At 35.8% G+C, this 22,871-nt stretch overlaps 1 protein-coding gene across 1 annotated transcript in view; it reads left to right on the forward strand.

Moving 5' to 3' along the window:
• The window catches only part of LOC133324489 (protein furry), a 53,083-nt gene that overhangs the window by 25,399 nt on the left and 4,813 nt on the right, over positions 1–22,871 (forward strand). Inside the window, exons 9-14 of the mRNA XM_061533322.1 lie at positions 10,140–10,307; positions 16,316–16,465; positions 20,559–20,728; positions 20,915–21,072; positions 21,157–21,267; positions 21,384–21,538. Coding sequence (XP_061389306.1) covers positions 10,140–10,307; positions 16,316–16,465; positions 20,559–20,728; positions 20,915–21,072; positions 21,157–21,267; positions 21,384–21,538 — 912 coding nt within the window. The remainder of the gene's footprint in view (positions 1–10,139; positions 10,308–16,315; positions 16,466–20,558; positions 20,729–20,914; positions 21,073–21,156; positions 21,268–21,383; positions 21,539–22,871) is intronic.

Genomic DNA, 22,871 nt, shown 5'->3' on the forward strand with positions numbered 1-22,871 from the left:
CTTGACACTAGTTTATTTGTAAGCGATTTTGTCACTTCATTCTGTATAATTAATGTCATTAATTTCAAAATTGTTTGTAGATTATCCTGAAGATGCAATTTAAAACAATTGCGAAATATTGATCCTGAAAAATAAAAAAGACCTCAAGCTCGAAAAAATATATTGTTTTATTATATAAGAATCAAAAGGTCGAACAAAACAACACAGAACAAAGTTTCGGTTTACCCTAAAAAGGGGAATAATAAATATAATATTTTACAGGCCCAATGAGAATCCTAAATTCAAAAGATTTGTCACCCAGTGGGACTATAATACCAAATTACAGCAAATTCCATGACCAAACATGACCAAACTCCCCAAAATGCAGAAAATTGAGAGGTACCATTGTATGAAGGCTAATTCGTCGATGTTGCCGACATATGTACAGGGTTGCCCATATTCGACGGACCCATCTGGCAACGCCATAACTTTTGACAGAGATGTCACATCGCTTAATGACATACCGCGTTTGAAGCGTCAGTCCAAGCAGATTTTTACCATGAACCTATACACGCCACGCGAGCGCTCTGAAATAGTTGAAATTTACATTCAACTGAAGAAGTCAATTGTGAAAACTCAACGTGCTTTTAAAACATTAAAAAATGTGAGAAGTACGCCTTCTAAGAAAACCATTAAGCGTTTATACGAAAAATTTTCGACTGGTAAGGCTCTTTCTAATCCGAAGAGGCCATATAAAAGTCGACCAAGGCGATCGGCCGAGAATATCGCTGCCGTACGAGCCAGTGTTGAGAGGTCCCCAAGAACATCCCAAAAACGCCGTTCTCAGCAGTTGGGCATGGCTCGGTCCACTTTACAACGGATTATTCACATTGATTTGCATTTGTTCCCGTACACAATTCAATTGACGCAAAGAATGTTGCCTGCGGACAAGCCTCGTCGATTGGAATGGGCCCAAAGAGTCATCGAAATGGCCGAAGATGACGAGCAATTAAAAAAAAAAACATGGGTCCGCCGAATATGGGCAACCGTATAACACCAGTCTATAGTTTGCGGGTGTCTGCGGAATTACTACACACTAGTTTTATTATTTGCCTTTTATGAGGTAAATATGTTTATCAAATAGTTGAGCATCTGTGGAGAGGTACCAGAAGAGGTTGCTCTATATAAATATGTGCTTGAATTTTTGTGGGGACCGATGGGTCCCATCTTTGGACATGATCCAGTTTTGGTACAAGTGTTGCGATTTACAAGGTTTGGAACAAGTAGGACAATCTATTCGTTTGATATTCAATTAACAAATTTTTCAAAAATTTTACATTTTGTGGGGGAGGTACGAGAAAGAGTGTACCGATTTGTCCCACCTTAGGACTTGATTTAGCCAAGGTAAAAATATTACGATGTGTAATGTTTAGGTTAAATCGGACATTCCATTCTTTTGATATTCAATTAACAAAATTTTCAAAATGAATACACTTTGAATTGAATTAACAAAATTTTTCAACATTTTGACATTTTGTGGGGGATGTACAAGAAGGAGTGGACCGATGGGTTCCATTTTCGGATTTTATCTAGCGAAAGTAAAAATATTAAGGTGTGCAAAGTTTGGATGAAATTGTACTTTCCATACGTTTGATATTCTATTACAAAATTTTCACAATATTGACATTTTGTGGGGGAGGTACAAGAAGGAGTGGGCCAATGGGTCCCATCTTCGGACTTTATCTAGCCAAGATGGATTTATAAAAATTGTAAAATTGCATTCTTTGTGGGAGAGGTACTGAAAGGAATGCGCCGATAAGTCCCACTTTACAATAATGTACAGTCTTGGTAAAAATATTACGTTGTGAAAAGTTTGGTTCAAATCGGATAATCCGTTGAATTGATTTTACAAAATTAATTTTCAACAAAATGTTGACCATTTTGTATGGGAGGTACCAGATGGATCCCACTTTCAAACTTGATTAAGGTTTGAAAGAACAAGTGAAAAAGTGTTAAGTTCGGCCGGGCCGAACTTTGGATACCCTCCACCATAGGTGTACTGACTGATACTTGAAATGAAAATATAGGGAACATACCAACAAGTGGACCAATACCGATAATTCTACAAACCGATTTATGTAAATTTTTAATAAAAACCCCAAAGCATGGACTGATACTAATAACGCATGGTAGAATATAGAATCCTCAAACTACTGCAATTTAGATTACATAGTGTAGGACTTATCGAATATTTGGGATTATAATTAAATGAGGGCTATGTCTAATTAATGGCCGATATATGTCAATTTCGAATCCAATATGGAGGTATAATTAAATAGGGGAGATGCCTAAATGCTGGCCGATATATTTCATTATCGTCAGGTTCGAGTTTTTTTTATCACGATTTCCTTAGAAAAAATGATTACATCCGATGGATAAATCGTCTTAGAATTCAATACTTCGTAGGGTAAAAACTGACTATTTCACTAACCAGCTAACTATTTTAATATATTAAGGGGGTTATATGGGGACTATCCCTAAAAAGGGGCGAATATTAATAATTTTTGGTATGACGATTTGTAACCATATGCGACTACAAAAATTGAGGGTGTTTTATATGAGGGCTAATGGGCCTATATTTATAATTTTTACTGAAGAAATTTGGTACCCAATAAGAACCCATTGTACCAAATTTGGACCGATATTTATAACTTTTAGTGGAGGCATTTGGTACCCAAAAAGAACCCAATGTACCAAATTTCATCCCCCACCAAATTTCAGCTCCCCGTTTAGGCAGATCCCCCATTATATGGGGGCTATGTCTCAAACGTGAACCGATATAGCCCCAAAAGACTCTATGCCAAATTTTGGCGATCTCTCTCTCAATTCCTTCAGAGGACAACAGACGGATGGACGGACGGACATGGCTAGATTGTCTTAGAATTTTACCCTGATCAGAAATATATATATATATACTTTATAGGGTCGGAAATGAATATTTCGATGAGTTGCAAAAGGTATGACAAAATTAATGTACCCTATGGTGGAGGGTATAAAAATGACGCTGAGCTAATTTTGGAGAGGTACCAGAAGAAGTTGCTCTAAAGACATGTATGCTAGAATTTTTGTGGGGGAGCTATGCTTCAATTTTTGTGGACGGACGGACATGACTAGATCGTCTTAGAATTTTACCCTGATCAGGCATATATATACTTTATAGGGTCGGAAATGAATATTTCGATGAGTTACAAAAGGTATGACAAAATTAATATACCCTATGTTGAAGGGTATAAAAATGACGCTGAGCTAAATTTGGAGAGGTACCAGAAGAAGTTGCTCTATAGACATGTATGCTAGAATTTTTATGGACCGATGTCCTATCTTCGGTCCTATCATATATTTAAGGTTTGGTAAAAGTATTACGTGGGAGAGGTATCAAATTACAGTCAATTCAAATGAAAAACGTTGGGGGTACTACCATAAGTTGTAGGGTATTAAAATGATGAAAATTGATCGACTTCTATAATACTGCAAACCTATTAAAATATCTATAAAATGGCCTACATATATCAGGTTTAATTTATACTATAAATGTCCGACTATTACAACTTTCAATAAATTTCTATACTCTTCATCATAAAAAAAGATATATCGGTCCACATTTTGCTATAGCTCCAAATTTCAGGTAATTAAATGGTCCTAGGCGAATTTTATAACCATTGTGGCTGTAATTGGACATGCGGGTTTTTGGTGGGTATGATAAATTCTTCGCCGAATGCTTTGTAATTGCCTCATATATAGAGATTCCGGTCCATTTTAGGCATTGCTATGGTCCTAGGAGTAATTTCCAAACAAATTCCCTACAAAGTGGTTTTAATTAGGTATTTTGGGTTTTCATTGAGTAGCAAATAATATTCAAGCCAACAATAAGCAATATTGTTGCAACGGCAACGGCACCTCCTGTACGTATTCGATTTTTTATTTGCATAATTAATTAGTAATGTCTATATGAAAACTCAGTCCAATGTTGATATTTTTGTGGCAGGAAAATTTGGCATTCAATGAAACATGGACCCAAACTATCATAGATAATGGCTGATAAAAATATTTGCTGCTATATACCAAGAGGAGAACCCCAAATATGAAATTACAGCAAATTCGGTTGAAAAAAAGAGCACAATTTGCAAAGAACCTGAATATTAGTGGTGGGTTTCAAAAAGTTCGGTCCGATAGAATTTACGCGATATTTTGTACTTATATTTAATTAATTTGTATAATTTGTTAGACATTTGACTAAGCAAAGCGGCATGATCTACATTCGTTATACCTCGCATGTTACATCCCATCATTATTTTTTTTTTGGGTTTCACACATTACGGATCACCTGTTTTAGTTTAGATCACAGTCAGTCTAACATTACATACGATCGCCCATGTCAGTCCCAAAAGAAGTAGTTTTTTCCGTCATCAATTGTTTCTCATTTTGTTGTTGTTTTTTTTTGTGGATGTTTTCATTATTTTTGTAATTTTTGTTTTACGAACAGATTTTGTTAAATTGATTTCTTTGTGTTTTAGTTTACAAGATCAATCGGATTCACGTTCACTATCCGATTCTTTGGACAATATACCGTCAAATGTCTTTGGACCGGAAGGAATTGTGACACGTTTTACGCTACCCCTGTCGTATGGGCGTAAAGAGGCGCGACAGAAACGTTTGGGGTAAACAATTTTTTTTAAGATAATTTTATTTTGTGTTGTTGTTTTTGTTATTTTATTTTTTTTTCCAATTTTTTTTTGAATACTAAGGACGTATGAATTGCTTGCGTGTGAACACTGCATATGTACATATTATGTATGTATGCAAATTTAGTTTGTATTGGAAATAAATCCCCCACAGTGCACAGTTCTATTGGCAGTATGGTGTGTTTGGCTGTGTGTGTGTGCATGGAGGGGATTTTGAGATTTTTGATTGGGGATTTGCTTGGAAAACCTCCCTGAAAATGCCAATTAGTTTTTTTTTATTTTATTTTAAATGACCAACCTTATGGGTTGTTTGTTTGCCAGAACCATTAGTTTATTGGCCAAGTAGTTAAGTTAGTGTATTCGAAAGAATAGTAGGTGTTGTTTTTTTATTTCGCTTCCCATTCTTTTCGTTTTCTGAGTTTACATTAATGCTTCCACAAAAGAAGCCACAAGTTACCATTTAAATATAAACGAGTTGAGTTTAGCATATGTACTTATGATTACCATATTTGTTTGTTTGTGTTATGTTCTGCAAATTTTCCACAACTTTAAATTTTGCCTGAAAATCCTAAGCTATTTAATTGCTTACATAAAGTGCGAAAAACGAGTAGTTTATGCAGCAAAGCTTCTTTGAACTTGTGGGAGATTCGATTTTTTTTTGTGTGTTTTGTTTGTTTTTGAAGTGAAAGCATGGTTTTTATGAAAAGTGCATAGTGTAAAACAAATAAGGAAAGGTCGTCTAAGGGTATCATGTAGTCGAGCCCGAACGACTTCCTTCTTTGGATATATACGAGAGATGCTCCAAAGATTTTTATGCAGCCAGGAAATGTGTCTTGCATGCAATAAAGCCATATTCGCTCGAATGGTGTGCATGTGGCACCATGTTGTTGAAACCACATCTCTCCAACCACATCTATTCTTCAATAACAGCAATATATGTTCCGAATAGGCGCTGAAATTCGTTCTATTGTCTTTTTCGAAGATGTAAGGCACAATTACATCTTCGGATCAATAAGCACAACAAACATGGACTTTAGCTGTTTGCATGTAGTTCTAATATCCAGTGAGAATCCAATATATCAATGTAGATATTTTTGAATTAATTTTTAAACCTCGACAACTTTTGCGCGCATCAATCAAAAATTTGATTGCGAACGGTTTCGGAGTCAGAACATTTTTCTCTATATGTGTACAATGCCACATTGATGTGCCACAATAACAAAAAAGCTGATTTTTTGAAAATGGAATATTAAAAAATTGGCAATATTGCCCATATATAATAGAAAAACATTTTTGTATGTATGTTACCGATATGTATGTTACAGATACTAATGAGATTTACACAGTATGTCATGACATGCCCTGAAAGTAAAATAGGCTAGATAAACTTTAAAAATTCCGCGTGGATGAAGAGTTATATCATCAATAGTGAACATACCTTCAAAATTTCTGAACATGTATATATGGGTATATCTTCAAAAATGAACGGTTACATATATCGTCTTCAAAATCTATCAAAGTTTTGTTTGAAGAGTCAAAACCTGCTAAACAGATTTTACTGATATTTTTACAGTACCTCATGCTATCCGATAGAAGTAACATAGGCTAGATAAAATTCTAAAATTCAGCGTGGATGCGTGGATAGCATCAAAAGTAATCACACATATCACATAATGTACCTATTCTATTCTTATATCTTAAGAAGGGTTACACATTTCCTCTTCAAAATTTCTCTGACTATCTTCTATACAAATACGCATCATCCCTATAAAAATTGGCGTGGTACAATGGCGTAATGTACTCTCCATTGCATTACATCTATTTATACATATGAAATAGACAAAAAAACGCTGAATAGACTGAACAAAAAATTCGCAGTCAGTCATGTCATCGCATTGAAGTGAGATAGGTAAGATAAGGTCAATGGATTATTAAGTTCGGTAATGCATTCTTTAAATTCAAACTTAACTAGGATTATACAGCAGGGATCTATGCTATATTATTCAGAGAGAGAGAGAGAGAGAGAGAGAGGGGAGGCATGCCAACCATAAGGGAAACAGCTGAGGATACAGACATAACGGCAGACATACATATTTAACCATTTCCAACCCCATGTTGCAGTAGGGTCAAATACCATCAAATAGTAGATTTTTAAACTAAATGAAAAAGTTTTCTTTTTGAACTATCCTATGTGAATCACTGTAGTAGGGGCAGCGAAGCGCCACGGGTTCGGCTAGTAGTATATAAATGTCAGGATAAATGTATAATATATTTGTCCGACTTTTACCTCTTTTAATAAGTTTCTATACTCTTAGTTATGAAAATAAGATATATCGACCAAGATGCACGAACGGCATACATAAATCGACTCAGATGGTAATTCTATGCATATTCTCAAAAGTAACTATATACAGGATGAGATGAAAAAACTCCAACCAACTTCAGACTGCTGTCATTTCTAAGCCACTCTTCCGACAGCTGTTAAAATTATTCCATTGACAGCTCATTATATTGTTTACAAGCGTACAAAAGCATTTTGGTGAGAATTTTCCAGAAAAAAGTTATTCGTGATGAAATTCAAGCGTCATAGTGTGATTTCTTTATATTTGGCTGGAAAACCACAAGTGGCTATCGTTAGAACACTCCATCGCTTGTTACCGTGATTCCGACGTCAAGGAAGTGGACGCAAGAAAACATCAATATCAGCAAAAATGATTCGAAAAGTAAAGAAGCGACTTGATCGAAACCCACATCACAGTTTCCGAAAAATGGCTCTTGAGCTGAACATATCGCATTATTCCTTTCGGTAAACATTGAAAAATCAGTTCGGGGTAAAACCATTGAAATTCCAAAAAGTGCAAGAACTTACACCGCAACAGAAAGAAAATATACTCAAAAGAGCTAAGTAGTTGCTTCGCTTGGCCGAAAGTGGTGAACTGCCGAATTTGGTTTTCTCCGATGAGAAAACATTCGTTGTCCAGCTGTTTGTAAACAAACAAAATGATCGTGTTTACTTGCCAAACAGGGCAGCTGAATATGTGCACCTTCGGTGGCCATCAGAACTCAAGCGCCGGCCGTGGCATCAGAAGAAGTGCCGAAGTATTAAAGCCTAAAGCCTTGAGCACGTAAACATTTTGGCCGCCGACCTTGGACATTCCAACAGTACTCAGCACCATCGCACTCAGCACGCGCCACCCAAGAATGGTTACAAAATGAGGTTCCAGCGCACAATGGCCACCAAAATCTTCGGATACCAAACGTTGGGCTATCGATTCTGGGTAATTTTGGAAAGCAGGTTGGCAAACGGTCGGGCAGCGTGACCGTTCACAGTCTGGTGCCCCACGGTATCACTACTATCCTTATTTATAAATTTCTTACTAAAATAAATCCTACCCACCTTACCATGTTATACTTTGCAACATTTTATGGTCTACGTAAGTAACTTCTCTTTTTTTTGGAAAAAAACATGTAGTAACTATGTTCTGTCGGTTGATTTACTTAAGCCGCTTTGATAACTTCAATGGAAGGTTTAAAAAAGGCATAAGTCATTTCCAATTTTAGTTTTAAAATAAGGTCAATTAAAAAATAAAATACAGCTAAGCGGTCACACTGAATGTGAGCCACTGAATATTTAAAATGAAAGGTATTACACCCACCCTTCACCATAAGGTGAAGTGTATATTAACCCGAGCTGTGACAGCATGACCATATGGTCACACTCATCATAAATCATCGAAAAAAACTGTACCCGAGCAGTGCTATATATTATCCTGATAAGAGAAAAGGATACAAATCAAATTTTTGGATACAGTGACCCAAAAGTCTTGGGACGCTAAAAGTTTCGTCCCAAAATTCGAAAAAATACTTACAGCTCTATTCGGATTAAATTTGGTCATTCCGTTTGCAATATCTCGAAATATTCATTGGATACCCCATCGGAAGTCTGAAATAATTGCTTGGGTACCAAAAACCACCATCAAGAAACCCATGGTACGATCAGGAGTGTCGTACCAAACCGTATACTTTGGTGCAGGCACATCCTCCTGTAGAGATGAAGATGGAAACTTGGAATAGTGGCGGTAAAGAAGATACCCCAGAACCAATATACCACCTAGCCAAGATGAGGTCAGAGTAGCAATTAATTAAATAAAGAGTAATAAAGCAACAGGTGCCGATGGATTAACAGCCGAACTTTTCAAGACCGGTGTTCAGATGCCGCTAATTAGTACTATTTGGCTAGAGGAATGCATGCCCAACGATTGGAACCTCAGCATATGTGCCGATATGTGCCAACTATAGATTAATAAGTCTCCTTTCCATCGCCAAGGCAATGGTCAATGACATTATATGACATACCAATGCGACTTCAGGCCTGGCAAATCCTCCATTGACTAAATTTTCACTCTGCGCCAAATCCTGGAAAAGACCCATCGACACATTTTACCTATTCGTCGACTATAAAGTCGCATTCGACAGCCCTATCCGTTCAGAGGCATAACTTTAACTGGTGTAAGGTCAGCAGTTAAAGTTGGACATGACCTCTCAGAGCCTTTAATACCGAACGAGGATTGAGATAAGGTGACAGTTTGCCGTGTGATCTCTTTAACATTCTGCTGGAAAAGGTCACATGAGAGGCGAAGGTGACCAGAAATGACACTCTGTACACCAAACAATTTTTGGATATTGTGGAATGTCCATCTCATGGTGCACGCTATAAATAGTCCTTCCCCGTCGACCTTCACGACGTTTTTATATACATTTAAAATTCTATTTTGTCATAAAATCGCATTTAATTTGATCGGAAATAATTTATGACAGATCCATAAAGAAATATGAAGCTAGTTATTAATGGCGGATTAATAGATTTGGATTCTTATTATATTTGAAAAAATCCATTCCCTAATTTTTCTTCAAATGGAATATTCGTAATGTCGGTTAATCCGATATCCTCGGAATTTCATTTATTAACTCTCTCTCTCTCTCTCTCTCTCTTTTGTCCGATGTTTGGTTGGATGTTTGACGTTTACATAATCCAAATGCCACAAATATGTTTCCAAAAAAATTTTAAATATGTACATATATATTTCTTTGTTTTTGTTGTTGTTATTTTATTATCTAATTTCTAAACTATTTAAACAATTCCACAATGTGAATGCATTTCTTACTTTTACCAGCTCCCGCACACCTACACACACTCCTATCCTTCGGCAATTTCTGTTTTTGGAATTTCTTAATTGTGTAAATATTCAAATTTTAATTACAAATTGTTTCCATTTGCTCTTCAAAATTATATTGTGTGAATGCAATTTAATATAAAATATGATTGTGTTTGAAATATAAACATTAAAATAAATCAAACGATTCGAAAAAACAAAATTGAAATAAAATTTAATTTTCTTTTTTATCTTCATATTTCAGTTCATCGCCCGATTCTCTAAATGCTGACCGCAGCGACAAATCAGCATTGGGCACTGCCTCGCCACAGGCATTATACAAATTGGTTGTACCCTTGTTACGCTGTGAAGTGGCCGATGTTCGCGATGCTGCTGTCAATGCTCTGGGAATGATTAACCATGATGCTCTCAAGTAAGTACATTATATATAAATAAAATATTATTTTCCAAATAACCTTTGGTTTAGGGATCATAGAAAAATAGGGAGATTATAAAATTAAACGAAAAAAAAACAACAAAAACAAAATAAATAGAAATACCATGACCATTGACTTATGGCGTCTGCAAATTATACGAGATCCGGTTAAAACCCCGTAATTTAAATATTTAAAAAATCTACTTATTCTTGAAATATTCACCGAATAAATACGAGGACAGTTCGAAACGTTCATAGCCTAGCACAAAAAGCGCGGTATAAACCGAAAAACATTAAGTGTTTTGGTGTAGACCCCATATAACGGTACCCCTCATATAAAATATATATATATATATATATATATTTATAAATATCATTCAATCTTTAGGTATAGCCAGCCACTCAGTCTAGGAACTTGTTCGGTTAACAACATCAAAGAAGTCCTTGTAAGTCCGTATTTCTACATAGCCCCATATAAAGGTCACACGTCATTTTCAAGATGTTTGGAAATTCTTGCCGAATTTCCCAACCTGAATGTCTGTAGTTTGGTATTTCGTTTTCTGAGGGCAAATACATACCAGGGCATCGGCCCGTATATGAAAATATTCCGATCGATTTTGGTCGAACTTTACGATCGAAACATCCATCCTATACACATTTCTTAGTGGATAAAAAATTGATAAATATAGGTCCATGCCTCCCATACAAAGGCCGTTATATTTAGGGTTTTATTCCAATTTGGCGTCTCTGATTCTTGGATTCATTTTCTGAATTCCCTCCCCCACATTTAATTCATTTTAATAGTCTTAGACATATTGTAAACTCATTAAACAGCAGACACATGCACTGCGTCACAGTTATCCCAGCATAGAAGTGTGTCATCCTCAAAGGCTACCAATGGTTGTGTTCACATGGAAACTCATGGAGGATAACATTTTCGAAATTCAGTAAATATTGTGAATGAGTGAGCGTGTGTCAATAAAAATTTGATCCTTGCATCTTTGTCATCAACAGTAGAATACTTTGAATTTGGAATGCGTACAAATACATTTTCAGAATCAGACATAGATACGAAAATCATATCAACTTGCCTTACTTGGAATGATGCCAATTAATCCACTTCCAAGTAACATAACCTGAGAAATTAATAATTGGGTGGTAAAGTAAAAGAATGCGATAAGAGGAGAGTTAATTAAATAATTTTCCCAAAGATGGGATATATGATGAGACTATTAGAAGCCATTTTGTTATCAGATCAATAACGGCTATATATATATATATACAGTGGTGGTCACAGAATTAAAACATTTACTGTGGTAAACGTTTTTTGATCAGCCCTCGATTCGTTTGAAGTATTTTTGAAAATTTTTTAATTCAGAACACTTCGATATACTGCACTCAAGAGATTTAGTGTGAAAATGGAAAATTATTTCATGCAATTTTTCCATAAATAACGGTTTTTATGAAAATACATCGACTTTGAAGTGACCATATAATTAAAACATTGTGTGATTTTTTACTTGACTGCATTTTTTTAAAATATTTTTTAAAAAAGCCCTTTAATTTAGATAAATTATGTAAACTAAGCACCGATAAAATCATTTACTGATAAAATTTTTTTGAAACAATCTGTAAAATCTATCAAAAATGCCAAAAATGTGTTCAGTACACCTTACATTCAGAAAATAACCCTTATTATAGAAAATAAAGGTCCGAATGCACCAGAAATTGCTAGAATTAGTAGAAAACAATAAATAATTCTCAAAATAAATAAATATTTGAAATAAAAACTCAAAAAATTGGAATTAACCTAAAAGAACGATTCAATTTCGATAGCCTTTATTGAAGAAGGCCGGAATATTTTAGCAGTATGTGAGGAAATATCGATTGATATTGGCATTTATTATATCAAATCGATTGTTCGAGTAGTACAGAATATATTTCATCAAAAAAATTATCAGTCACAACAGAACGAACAGAGATCAACACCTATGTTGACGAGAAAACGTTTCTGGTATACAGCAGCATGTTTGATGGTTAACTCTTGACCCTTAAAATCTATTGAACATGACAATATTTTTCCAAAATAATATTTTTTGAATAGAATAATGCCCATTTAATCTATTTTAGCCTAAAAGAAAGAAAAATTTTACAATTTGACAAATATTTAAAGTCTTGAGTTGAGCATCAAAAATGCTGCTGTGTGCAGAAACTTTTACTCGACAACATAGGCGTTGATCTCTGTTCGTTCTGTTGTAACTGATATATTTTTTGATAAAATATATTCTGTACTACTCGAACAATCGCTTTGATATAATAAATGCCAATATCAATCGATATTTCCTCACATACTGCAAAAATATTCCGGCCTTCTTCAATAAAGGCTATCGAAATTGAATCGTTCTTTTAGGTTAATTCCAATTTTTTGAGTTTTTATTTCAAATATTTATTTATTTTGAGAATTATTTATTGTTTTCTACTAATTCTAGCAATTTCTGGTGCATTCGGACCTTTATTTTCTATAATAAGGTTTTTTTCTGAATGTAAGGTGTACTGAACACATTTTTGGCATTTTTGATAGATTTTACAGATTTTTTTCAAAAATTTTTATCAGTAAATGATTTTATCGGTGCTTAGTTTACATAATTTAACTAAATTAAAGAGCATTTTTAAAAAATATTTTCAAAAAATGCAGTCAAGTAAAAAATCACACAATGTTTTAATTATATGGTCACTTCAAAGTCGATGTATTTTCATAAAAACCGTTATTTATGGAAAAATTGCATGAAATAATTTTCCATTTTCACACTAAATCTCTTGAGTGCAGTATATCGAAGTGTTCTGAATTAAAAAATTTTCAAAAATACTTCAAACGAATCGAGGGCTGATCAAAAAATGTTTACCACAGTAAATGTTTTAATTCTGTGACCACCACTGTATATAAATATATTACTCTTAAGAATATTACAATATTCAATTCAATTTCTATTCTCCACCTTTTTTCATATGTTATTCAAAATACATAAAATGTAATTCCAGAATTCCATTTATAATTCACAACTTCCATTTGCAATTCACAACATATCAGTTGTAATTCCAGAATTTCATTTGTAATTCAATGAACACCTTTCGAAATGCAAAGAATTTAATTTAAAATCCGTATATTTCCATTTGAAATGCAATGAATTGCATTTGAAATTCAAAGGGTTGCATTTGAAATTCAAATAATTCCATTTGAAATTCATAACATTTTATTTGAAATACAAAACATTTCATTCGTTTATTAACATTCGTTACATAACATTTAATTTTAAATTCGCAGAATATTATTGGTAACGAATTGTTACGAATTACAACTGAAATATTTTGTGATGTACAAGTGAAATGTTATGAATTTCAAATTGAATTCTTTGAATTGTAAATAAATTTCTTTGAATTAATGGCAAAACTTTAAAATTTCAAATGAAATGTTGTAAATTACCAATTACATACTCGAATTACAATCGAAATGTTATGAATTGCAAACGGATTTTTCGAATTACAAATGAAATTTTTGAATTGCAATTGAAATGTTTAAAAAGCTTTCCATGAAAAACATATAAAACACCAGTAAGCAGAGCAGTATAGTCGGACGTGACCGACCATACGATACCCTACACAACTACCACAAAACTCTATCTCTCTGCGGACTTTTATTCCGAGCTTGGGTAATATTTCGTGATAGTTGCACCCTCTTGCCCGATTAGAGGTCAACAGCACCTCTTCCTTACACTGACATATTTTCTTCCTTACACTGGAACATTTGAAAGCGATCCGCGCTATATTTCCGCCCTCTAGTGTGGTAATGGTTTATTACATAATATCTGAATACGTAAGCTCCTGTAAATACTTACCTGTAACTCCCACATCCGAGTACATACGACAATATAATTTGTATCAATTTAAAGGTCAACCACTATACTTGGATATACTATCAACTTCTTGGGTCTATGTAAATACATATGCTATAGAATACTAATTTTGTCATTATTCACACAAAAGTCAGGGTCCATTTGACCCGCTAAATATTGACCGATCTTTATCAAAACAGGCATGCTTATTCCTTGGTCCGATCCCCTTCTCCATATAAAATTTTAAGATGTTCAGACCATAACTGCAGCCTCTTGAGCGACCAGAAAAACCGACAAAAATTAAGTATTTGGTCCATTTCATCCCCTAAAAATTAACCGATATTTACCAAAAACAATAGGGGTCTTCATTGGGCCGAACCCTTCCTACATACAAAATTTCGTGAAGATTGGTCCATAACTGTGGCCTGTTGTATTGTGTTTACAAATTTTAATGGACAGACGGACAGATGGACGGACGGACACACATGTCTAGATCGACTCAGCTAGTCGAGATATGATCGGTATACTTAAAGGTGTGTCTAGGACCAATATATTTCGCGGCGTTACAAACTCTTGTGGCTGCACAAAGCTATAATGATGATTGTTGGCGATGGCGATGATTGTTCACATCTCCTCGAATATCGGAAAAAGGAAATATTCACGATATTCAACAGAATTTACAAAAATTTGATCATGACATTGTCCACATTACAATGTACCGATCAATTTTTGGTATTCCGAATGTCTTTCGTCCTGACTGAACTAAATTTCTTGTGGAAGGGTGGAAATTCCTATTGCGGATGAAAGACCCTCGTGAGTATATGAATATCCCAGAAGGAAAAATTCGCCATTGGTTAAAGTTCGGAGATATGGCGTGATAATTTTGTTTGCTGGCGACCCTATTATAATTGAAGATATAGCTTCACATCTTGATTTGTAACTATTGTATGTATTCTGTAGTAAAATCAAATGAGGAATTTTTTTGTAAAACATTTAGTCCTTCTAACTCGATTCCTTGTATGTCCTTCTTGTTCTTAATTTATTGAATCGCACTACAATTATCTCAAGTTGTGATTTTTCATCCTCGCATTGTTCTACAAAAATGTTGCTCATAAGATTTTATGTGCGTTTCTCAAAGACGATAAATCGTTATTTTAACATTTACAAGGTCTATACTCAATTTTACCCGTTCCTGGTCACTAAAACCCTATATTTATATAATTCAGTATAAAATACATATTATGAAGAACCGTCGGATACGTCCGAATTATTTATTAAAAACATATATAGATAGACAAAATATGCGAGTAAGTATGGAAGCGGGCTTCCAAATTTTTTGAACCGGATATTTAGATAATAAGAGATATTCGTTCAAATTTTTTTCTAAAACTATATTTTTATGCGAAATACGTATGAAACTAATTTCGAGGTAGAAGGAACCGGGTTTCTAAAATTTTGAACCGGATATTCGGATAATAAAACCGATAATTTTACGGTTCAATTTAGTACGTTTTAGACTTTTCCAAGGAAATTTAATCCCAAAAAATACAAATAATAGCTTTTAAAATCAAGTATGAAGCTACCTCTTCGTGTATCTTAGGGGGTCACGCCATATCTCCGAACTTTGACCTATGGTGAATTTTTGCATCCTGGGGTTTTCATATGCTCGCCAAGGTCTTTCACATCCAATAGGAATTTTCAACTTCCCAAACGATGACCTCCACTTTGTCTCACAGTGTTAGCTACAATTATTAACCAATGTAATTTTTCACATTCAGATAAATTATTATTTTATAATCAATTTTCAAAATGTCCTCTAAATTGTTTGGGTTTCAACAATGTCATTAAAATTATGCAAAGCGACAAATTTCAACATTCATCATTATAATATTATTTTGGAATTTGCGGAGAATATTTTTGTTTTTCTATTACTACAATTTTCCGCTAACAATGTATTTGGCACGTGAGTGTATTTTTCTCTGCATTCCCAGAAATGCACTATCATATGTGTCTGATTGTAGAGTACCCTTAGTGTTGATAACATTTTGTTGTTTTGTAATTATACAACAATGACAACTAATTCTATATGTTTATTTCTTTATTTTTCTTCTTCAGAGATCTAATGGAAGAGCTGGTTGTCTATATTCGTGAAGCTGTTGACCGTAAACAGGAAAATATGCGGCGTCGTCGTAGACGAGATGCTTTGCGTTTGCAGTTGGTAAGGGTTTTGGAGAAAATCGCTGAAAATGGAACATTTGGCGTTAGGTAAGTACCGAATGAATAGATGTGATGTGATGAGAAAAAAGAAAATAATAAAATATAAATCAAAATGTAAAGCAAACGAAGTAAAAATGGAAAAAAGTATATAGAAATTTGTGTGGATAAAAAATTGTATGATAAAAGATGTTAGTGGTAATATTTTGACAGTCGAGTTGGTGGAAATTAGCAAGTGATATGTCAATACTTACTTACATAGCTGGCTAGTTACAGAACCGTTGTTCCATAAGCCGAGCAAAAAATGATTTCCAAGCACGTTGGTCTTGTGCGCATCACCTCCAATTTGAAAGACCACGTTCCAAGATGTTGTTTTCTACTTGGTCTTTCTATCATATTCGTGGCCTTCTCTTCTAAGGGAATCATCAGTAGGCTCGCTTTTATATGCCTTTTGAACTGGGCCATTCTCATTCATTCGCACAACATGCCCTAGCCACCGTAGTCGGTGCAGCTCAATACGACTGACTATGTCGATGTCCGTGTATAAATTGTAAAGCTCGTGGTTCATTCGAATTTAAAAACCTCCGAATGGATAGGGTTGTCGAATGCGGCTTTATAGTCGACGAATAGGTGGTATGTGTCGATGTGTTTTTCCTGGGTCTTTTCCAGGATTTGGCGCAGAGTGAAAATCTGGTCAATGGTGGATTTGCCAGGTCTGAAGCCGCATTGGTATGGTCCAATAATGTCATTGACCATTGGCTTCAATCGTTCACACAGCACACTCGATAGCACTTTATATGCCTGATTCCTCTATAGTTGGCACATATCGTCGTATCTCCTTTTTGGTGCACGGAACACAGGATGGTGAGGTTCCAATCATTGGGCATGCATTCCTCTAGCCAAATTGTACTAATCAGCTGGTGCATGCTCCTTACCAGCATCTGACCATCAGTCTTGAATAGTTCGGCTGGTAACCCATCGGCTCCTGCTGCTTTATTGTTCTTGAGCCGATTAATTGCTTTTATGACCTTATCTTGGCTAGGGTGGTATACACTCTATATCATCATCTCATATTGTTTCTGTGGTAACTTCTTCACCGCCACTATTTGATAACAGAAGCTTTTCGAAATTCTTCTTCCATATCATCAACGCGACGTCTGTATCCGTTACCAGATTTCCTTCTTCATTTGTACAGGAGGATGTGCCTGCGTCAAAAACCTTCGTTTTGGTGTTTTACTCGTTGGTAAAATTTTCGGACTTCATTCTGACACCTGTACATCTCGATTTGCTCACGCTTACGTTTTTCTTGTTCTTTCTTCTTTTTACTGAAAACACGTTTCTCCTCTCTCCTTTTCTCCCGATAATTCTCCATCACATTAAGTTTTGCTACTGTCTGCAGGGTTGCCCTATACGCTGCGTTTTTCACATCAGTAGCATTACGACACTCCTTATCGTACCATGGGTATCTTAGTGGTGGTTTTTGGTACCCAAGTGTTGCTTTTGCTGCAGTGTGTAGGGAGTGAGCAATTCTTTGCCAATGTGCTTCTATACTTTTATGGGGACAAAAAGTGTTTGCGTCAACCAGGTGGGTAAGTTGAGCGGAGTAGGCCTCGGCTATTTGTTGTGTTTGCAGCTTTTCCATGTCGTGTTCCCGTGTTGTGTTAGATCGCACCTTTGCTGCAACATTAAGACGAGTGCGAACCTTGGCTGCAACAAGGTAGTGGTCCGAATCGATATTCTCTCCTCGGATCGATCGAACATCTAATACACTGGATGAATGCCTTCCATCTATCAAAACATGGTCAATTTGATTTCTTGTTGCTTGATCAGGAGAAATCCGGGTGACCTTGTGTATATCGAGATGTTTGAATCTGGTGCTGCTAACTACAATGTTTTTTCATGCCGCGAAGTCAATCAACCTCATGCCGTTGTCGGATGTTTCTTCGTGAAGGCTGAATTTTCTGACGATGGAGCCAAAAATATTTTCCCTTCCGCATTAAAATCTCCTAGCAGAATTTTAATGTCATGGCCAGGGCAGCGATCACATGCTGTTCCTAGGCGCTCGTAAAATATGTCTTCGGTCTGCTCATCTTTGTCTTCGGTTGGAGCGTGGGCGCAAATAAGTCTGATGTAGAAGAACTTCGCTTTTATGCGGATTATAACAATTCGCTCATCTACTGGAGTGAATCTGGAGACGAGGTCTTTTATTCTCCTGTTAACCATAAATCCGCAGCCAAATTCATGTCTCGTTTCATGGCAGCTATAATACAGTGCTTAATCGTTTAATTTATTTACGCCCGTCCCTTTCCATCGCATTTCCTGTAAAGTAATAATATTGGCATTGTACTTCTTGAGATTCGCACATCGTGGTCCTTTATACGTTTGCGGGGGTCATCAACATAAGGGGTTTGGTTTTCTTTTGCTTTTCTTTTTCATAGTAGGAGGGGGTTTCCGAGTGTGGGCAACTAAGCCGACGCCTCAACCCATTTTTTATAGTTCTTATGGGTGAACTCACGGTACATATCAGCTCACTATTTCAACGGGTGATGGGGAGGTCAGTGTCCACAATTGTGATGAGAGAGACACCAAGATAAGCCTGTGCTTCGCCATATTAAAGCCAATCAGAGCCGTTGCTTGGTATCTATCATCCTCTATGCCACCCAGTAATTTGTCAATAGGTCCATATTTTGACTTATCACACATAAAAAAAATTGTATCATACATACAAATTTTCCCAACCCTTATTATGAGAATATTTTCCATAATTATGCCATGCTTTGTAACATCGACTGATATTTTTTTTAATTAGGTTTGTTGCACTCCAATAATCAAATGTATCCGCTTGGCACTCATTTTACTGTCCAGCTTCAGTAAAAATAAAAAAACAACACACAAAATATATTTTCACAGAAATTAATTTAAACCAGTAAGGAGGAATGTAGTAAAGTAGGTCTGGCCCGACTATATGATACCCTTCACCAATTTGGGTATATTCTACATACGTATCCTAACAGGCGTCGGCTTTGATATGAAATTTAACGAACTCAAATATGTGATCTTTATCTATAAGTGAACCGACTAACATCGAACCATACACATCCCATTTTACAACCTATGACAAATTCAATTTCATTCGGGCAGATTTAGAGTCGTTTGCGTAAAATGGGACAAATTTATATAAATCGATGTATAGCAAACTTGATACACGCTATTCGGTGAGCCGCACTGTTCAAAATTAAATCTCAATCAGACACCCGTTCGAAATATATATAGAAGTTATGTCTGCATCTGCACCAATTTCAACAAAACGCAATGACATTATTCTAGTCTCAATTTACATTAAATCGGACGAAAATATATATGGGAGCTATAACTAAATCTGCATCGATCTTTACGAAACTTAACACACATCATTCTAGACTTAATTCAGTATGCTGTGCAAAATTTTGTGCAAATTAAAAGATATATAGGGACTTCAGTGCATCGTTTACCTAAAATCGGACGAAAGTATATATGGGAGATATATCTAAATCTGAACCGATTTTCACGAAACTTAACTCACAGCATTCTAGAATTAATACAGTACGCTATGACAAATTTGGTGCAAATTGGAAGATATATGGGGACTTTGGTGCACCATTTACATTAAATCGGACGAAAATATATATGGGAGCTATATCTAAATCTGAACCGAATCTCACCAATTTCATAGGGTCAGTCCTTGGACCAAATAGATGAGCTGTGTCAAATTTCATTCAATTCGGATGATATATTCGACCTGTACTTTGCTCACAAAAATACATGTACGGACATGCATAAATCGACTCAGCCTGTACCACGGTGTGGTGAAGGCTATAAAAGACCTGATGAAACCCAAAAACTATTATTTCCAAATAACTTTGGATTTAATGTTGAAAGTTTTATGTCATTCCACATTAAAAAAAATAAAATACAAAAACTCATTTAAAGTTAACAAAAATTATTTCGCAGCGACCTAATAACATGTTTGCTTTTTGTACTCCTTCAACATTTATCTTCCGCCTGACATGTTCGGATGAGGGTGTGCGTGTGTGTTCCTTCTTCCGCTATTTGTTTGTCATTTCATTTCATTTTTTTTTACATTTTGTCGATTTATTTTTTGCAGCACTTGTGTCCTGGAACGTGATACAATGTCGTTACATCCGACATTTGTTGAGTATATAGACGGTGCGATGCAATATCTTTTGGCCGAAACGGACAAGGACAACATCAGCATTCGTGAGGTCAAGGCGCACTTTTGCAATTTCATACGGAAGATGATAAAGAACTTTTCTCGTAAGTAACTGCAAACATAATCTGGTGTTTATATGTGTGTATATATGTAGTTAGAATTGCCAAAGCTCACGAACAAATAAATTTGATAGTTATATAAACCTTTTCATGAATTTAATGGTATTTTTACACGTACTTTCTTTTATTCTCCTCTTATGGTCCTTTTGATCTCTCTCCCTCTCTATCCAGTTGAATCCTGTGCCACCCTATTGACACGTGATTTAAAACGTAATTTATTCAATTTATTTGCCACCTGGTCCGGTAATTTTGCCAAGCCATTGGGCATAGCCGCTCAACAGATTGGCCAATCGCCCGAAGAGGAAAAGTTACAGTTCAGCGCATTACAAGTAAGTGTTTACATTTATCCTTTGCTAGCTCCTTCACAGTGTAGTCTTTATGCCACTCCTTTTTTTCTACGTTCTTGATTCCAGGCAATGTCGGCTCTCTTGTGCTGTGGTCATGTTTTTTATACGCCCTATTTATCAGACGATGGCATCATTTACAAATGGCTTGACATGTTGTTGGCCTCCAAAGATGAAAAGGTAAGAGGTTGGCGGTTTGGGGGTTTATTTCCGTCGTACATCACTTGCTATGTTAAACCTTTAGGGGTTCTTAAATCGTTTACATCTGAATTTTTGTCCTTTTGTCATATTTGCAGATTTATCAATTGGCTCGTGATACGGTCGTTCTACTATTGGAATGCAATCCAGATATGGGCCAATTATTGGAATGGGTTATTGATCGTTGTTATACCTCAGCACCCAGAGAGGCGGATGCTTGCTTTCTGGCATTGGCGGCTATATTTAGTGCAAGGTAGGTATTTAGTTATCCGTCGATAATACATGTGAAGAAAATCGAGGAATGGAAAATTCCTTATGGCGATGAAAGCCCTTAGAGGGTATAAAACGAAAAAAGGTGTGTCTAGGACCAATATTTCGCGGCGTTACAAACTCTTGGGGCTGTACAAAGCTATAATACCCTGACAACATAGTTGTGTAGGGTATAAAGAACCCAGAAGTGAAAAATCCATCAGACTGAGTGATTGACTGACTTAACGATTCATCAACACCCAGACGAAACGGCTGATGCTAGAATCTTCAAATTTGGGGCAAGGGTAACTCTTAGTCCATTGGTGACAGATTTTTGGTGGTGGATTTTTGGCGGCACGAAAAGTACTAAATATGGAACCGGTAGAGCTAGAACTCTGAACATTTGGATCATTAATGGAGTGCAGGATGTTTTTTTCTTTTTATACCCCACACAACTATGTTGTCAGGGTATTATAGCTTTGTGCAGCCCCAAGAGTTTGTAACGCCGCGAAATATTGGTCCTAGACCCCCCTTTAAGTATACCGATCGTCATATCTCGACTAGCTGAGTCGATCTAGACATGTGTGTCCGTCCGTCTGTCCATTATAATTTGTAAACACGATACAGGCCACAGTTATGGACCAATCTTTACGAAATTTTTCATGTAGGATGGGTTCTGGCCAATGAAGACCCCTATTGTTTTTGGAAAAGATCGGTTAATATTTAGGGGATGAAATGGACCAAATACTTAATTTTTGTCGGTTTTTCTGGTCGCTCCAGAGGCCGCAATTATGGCCCAAACATCGCGAATTTTTACATGGAAAAGGGGATTGGGCCGAAGAATAGTCATGCCAGTTTTGATAAAGATCGGTCAATATTTAGCGGGTCAAATGGACCCTGACTTTTGTGTGAAAAATGACAAAATTTGTATTATATAGCATATATATTTGCCCCTGAAGGACATAGAGATGAGTAGTTGGTAGTATATCCAAGAGGAGTGGTTGACCTTTAAATTGATACCAATTATATTGTTGTATGTACTCGGATGTGGGAGTTACACTCAAATATGTACAGGTGCTTACGTATTCAGACATTATTTAGTAACCCATTACGAAATTAGAGAACGGAAATATAGCGCTGATCGCTTTGAAATTTTTCATGAAGTTCCAGTTGTGGTCAAGGACAAGGCTTATAATTTTCGGTGATGATCAGATTAAAATTTTGAGATGAAATGGACGGAGAATATAATTTTTTGTGTGTTTTCGAGTCGAATATAATCCGAACATCACAACACAACCCACCGTGAAGGGAATCTGGACAAGTAATTAGAAGGGCTT

Source organism: Musca vetustissima, unplaced genomic scaffold (assembly GCF_032173495.1).
Source record: "Musca vetustissima isolate MV318-11 ecotype Yass unplaced genomic scaffold, APGP_CSIRO_Mvet_v1 utg3405, whole genome shotgun sequence".
In the NCBI taxonomy this organism is placed as follows: Eukaryota; Metazoa; Arthropoda; class Insecta; order Diptera; family Muscidae; genus Musca; species Musca vetustissima.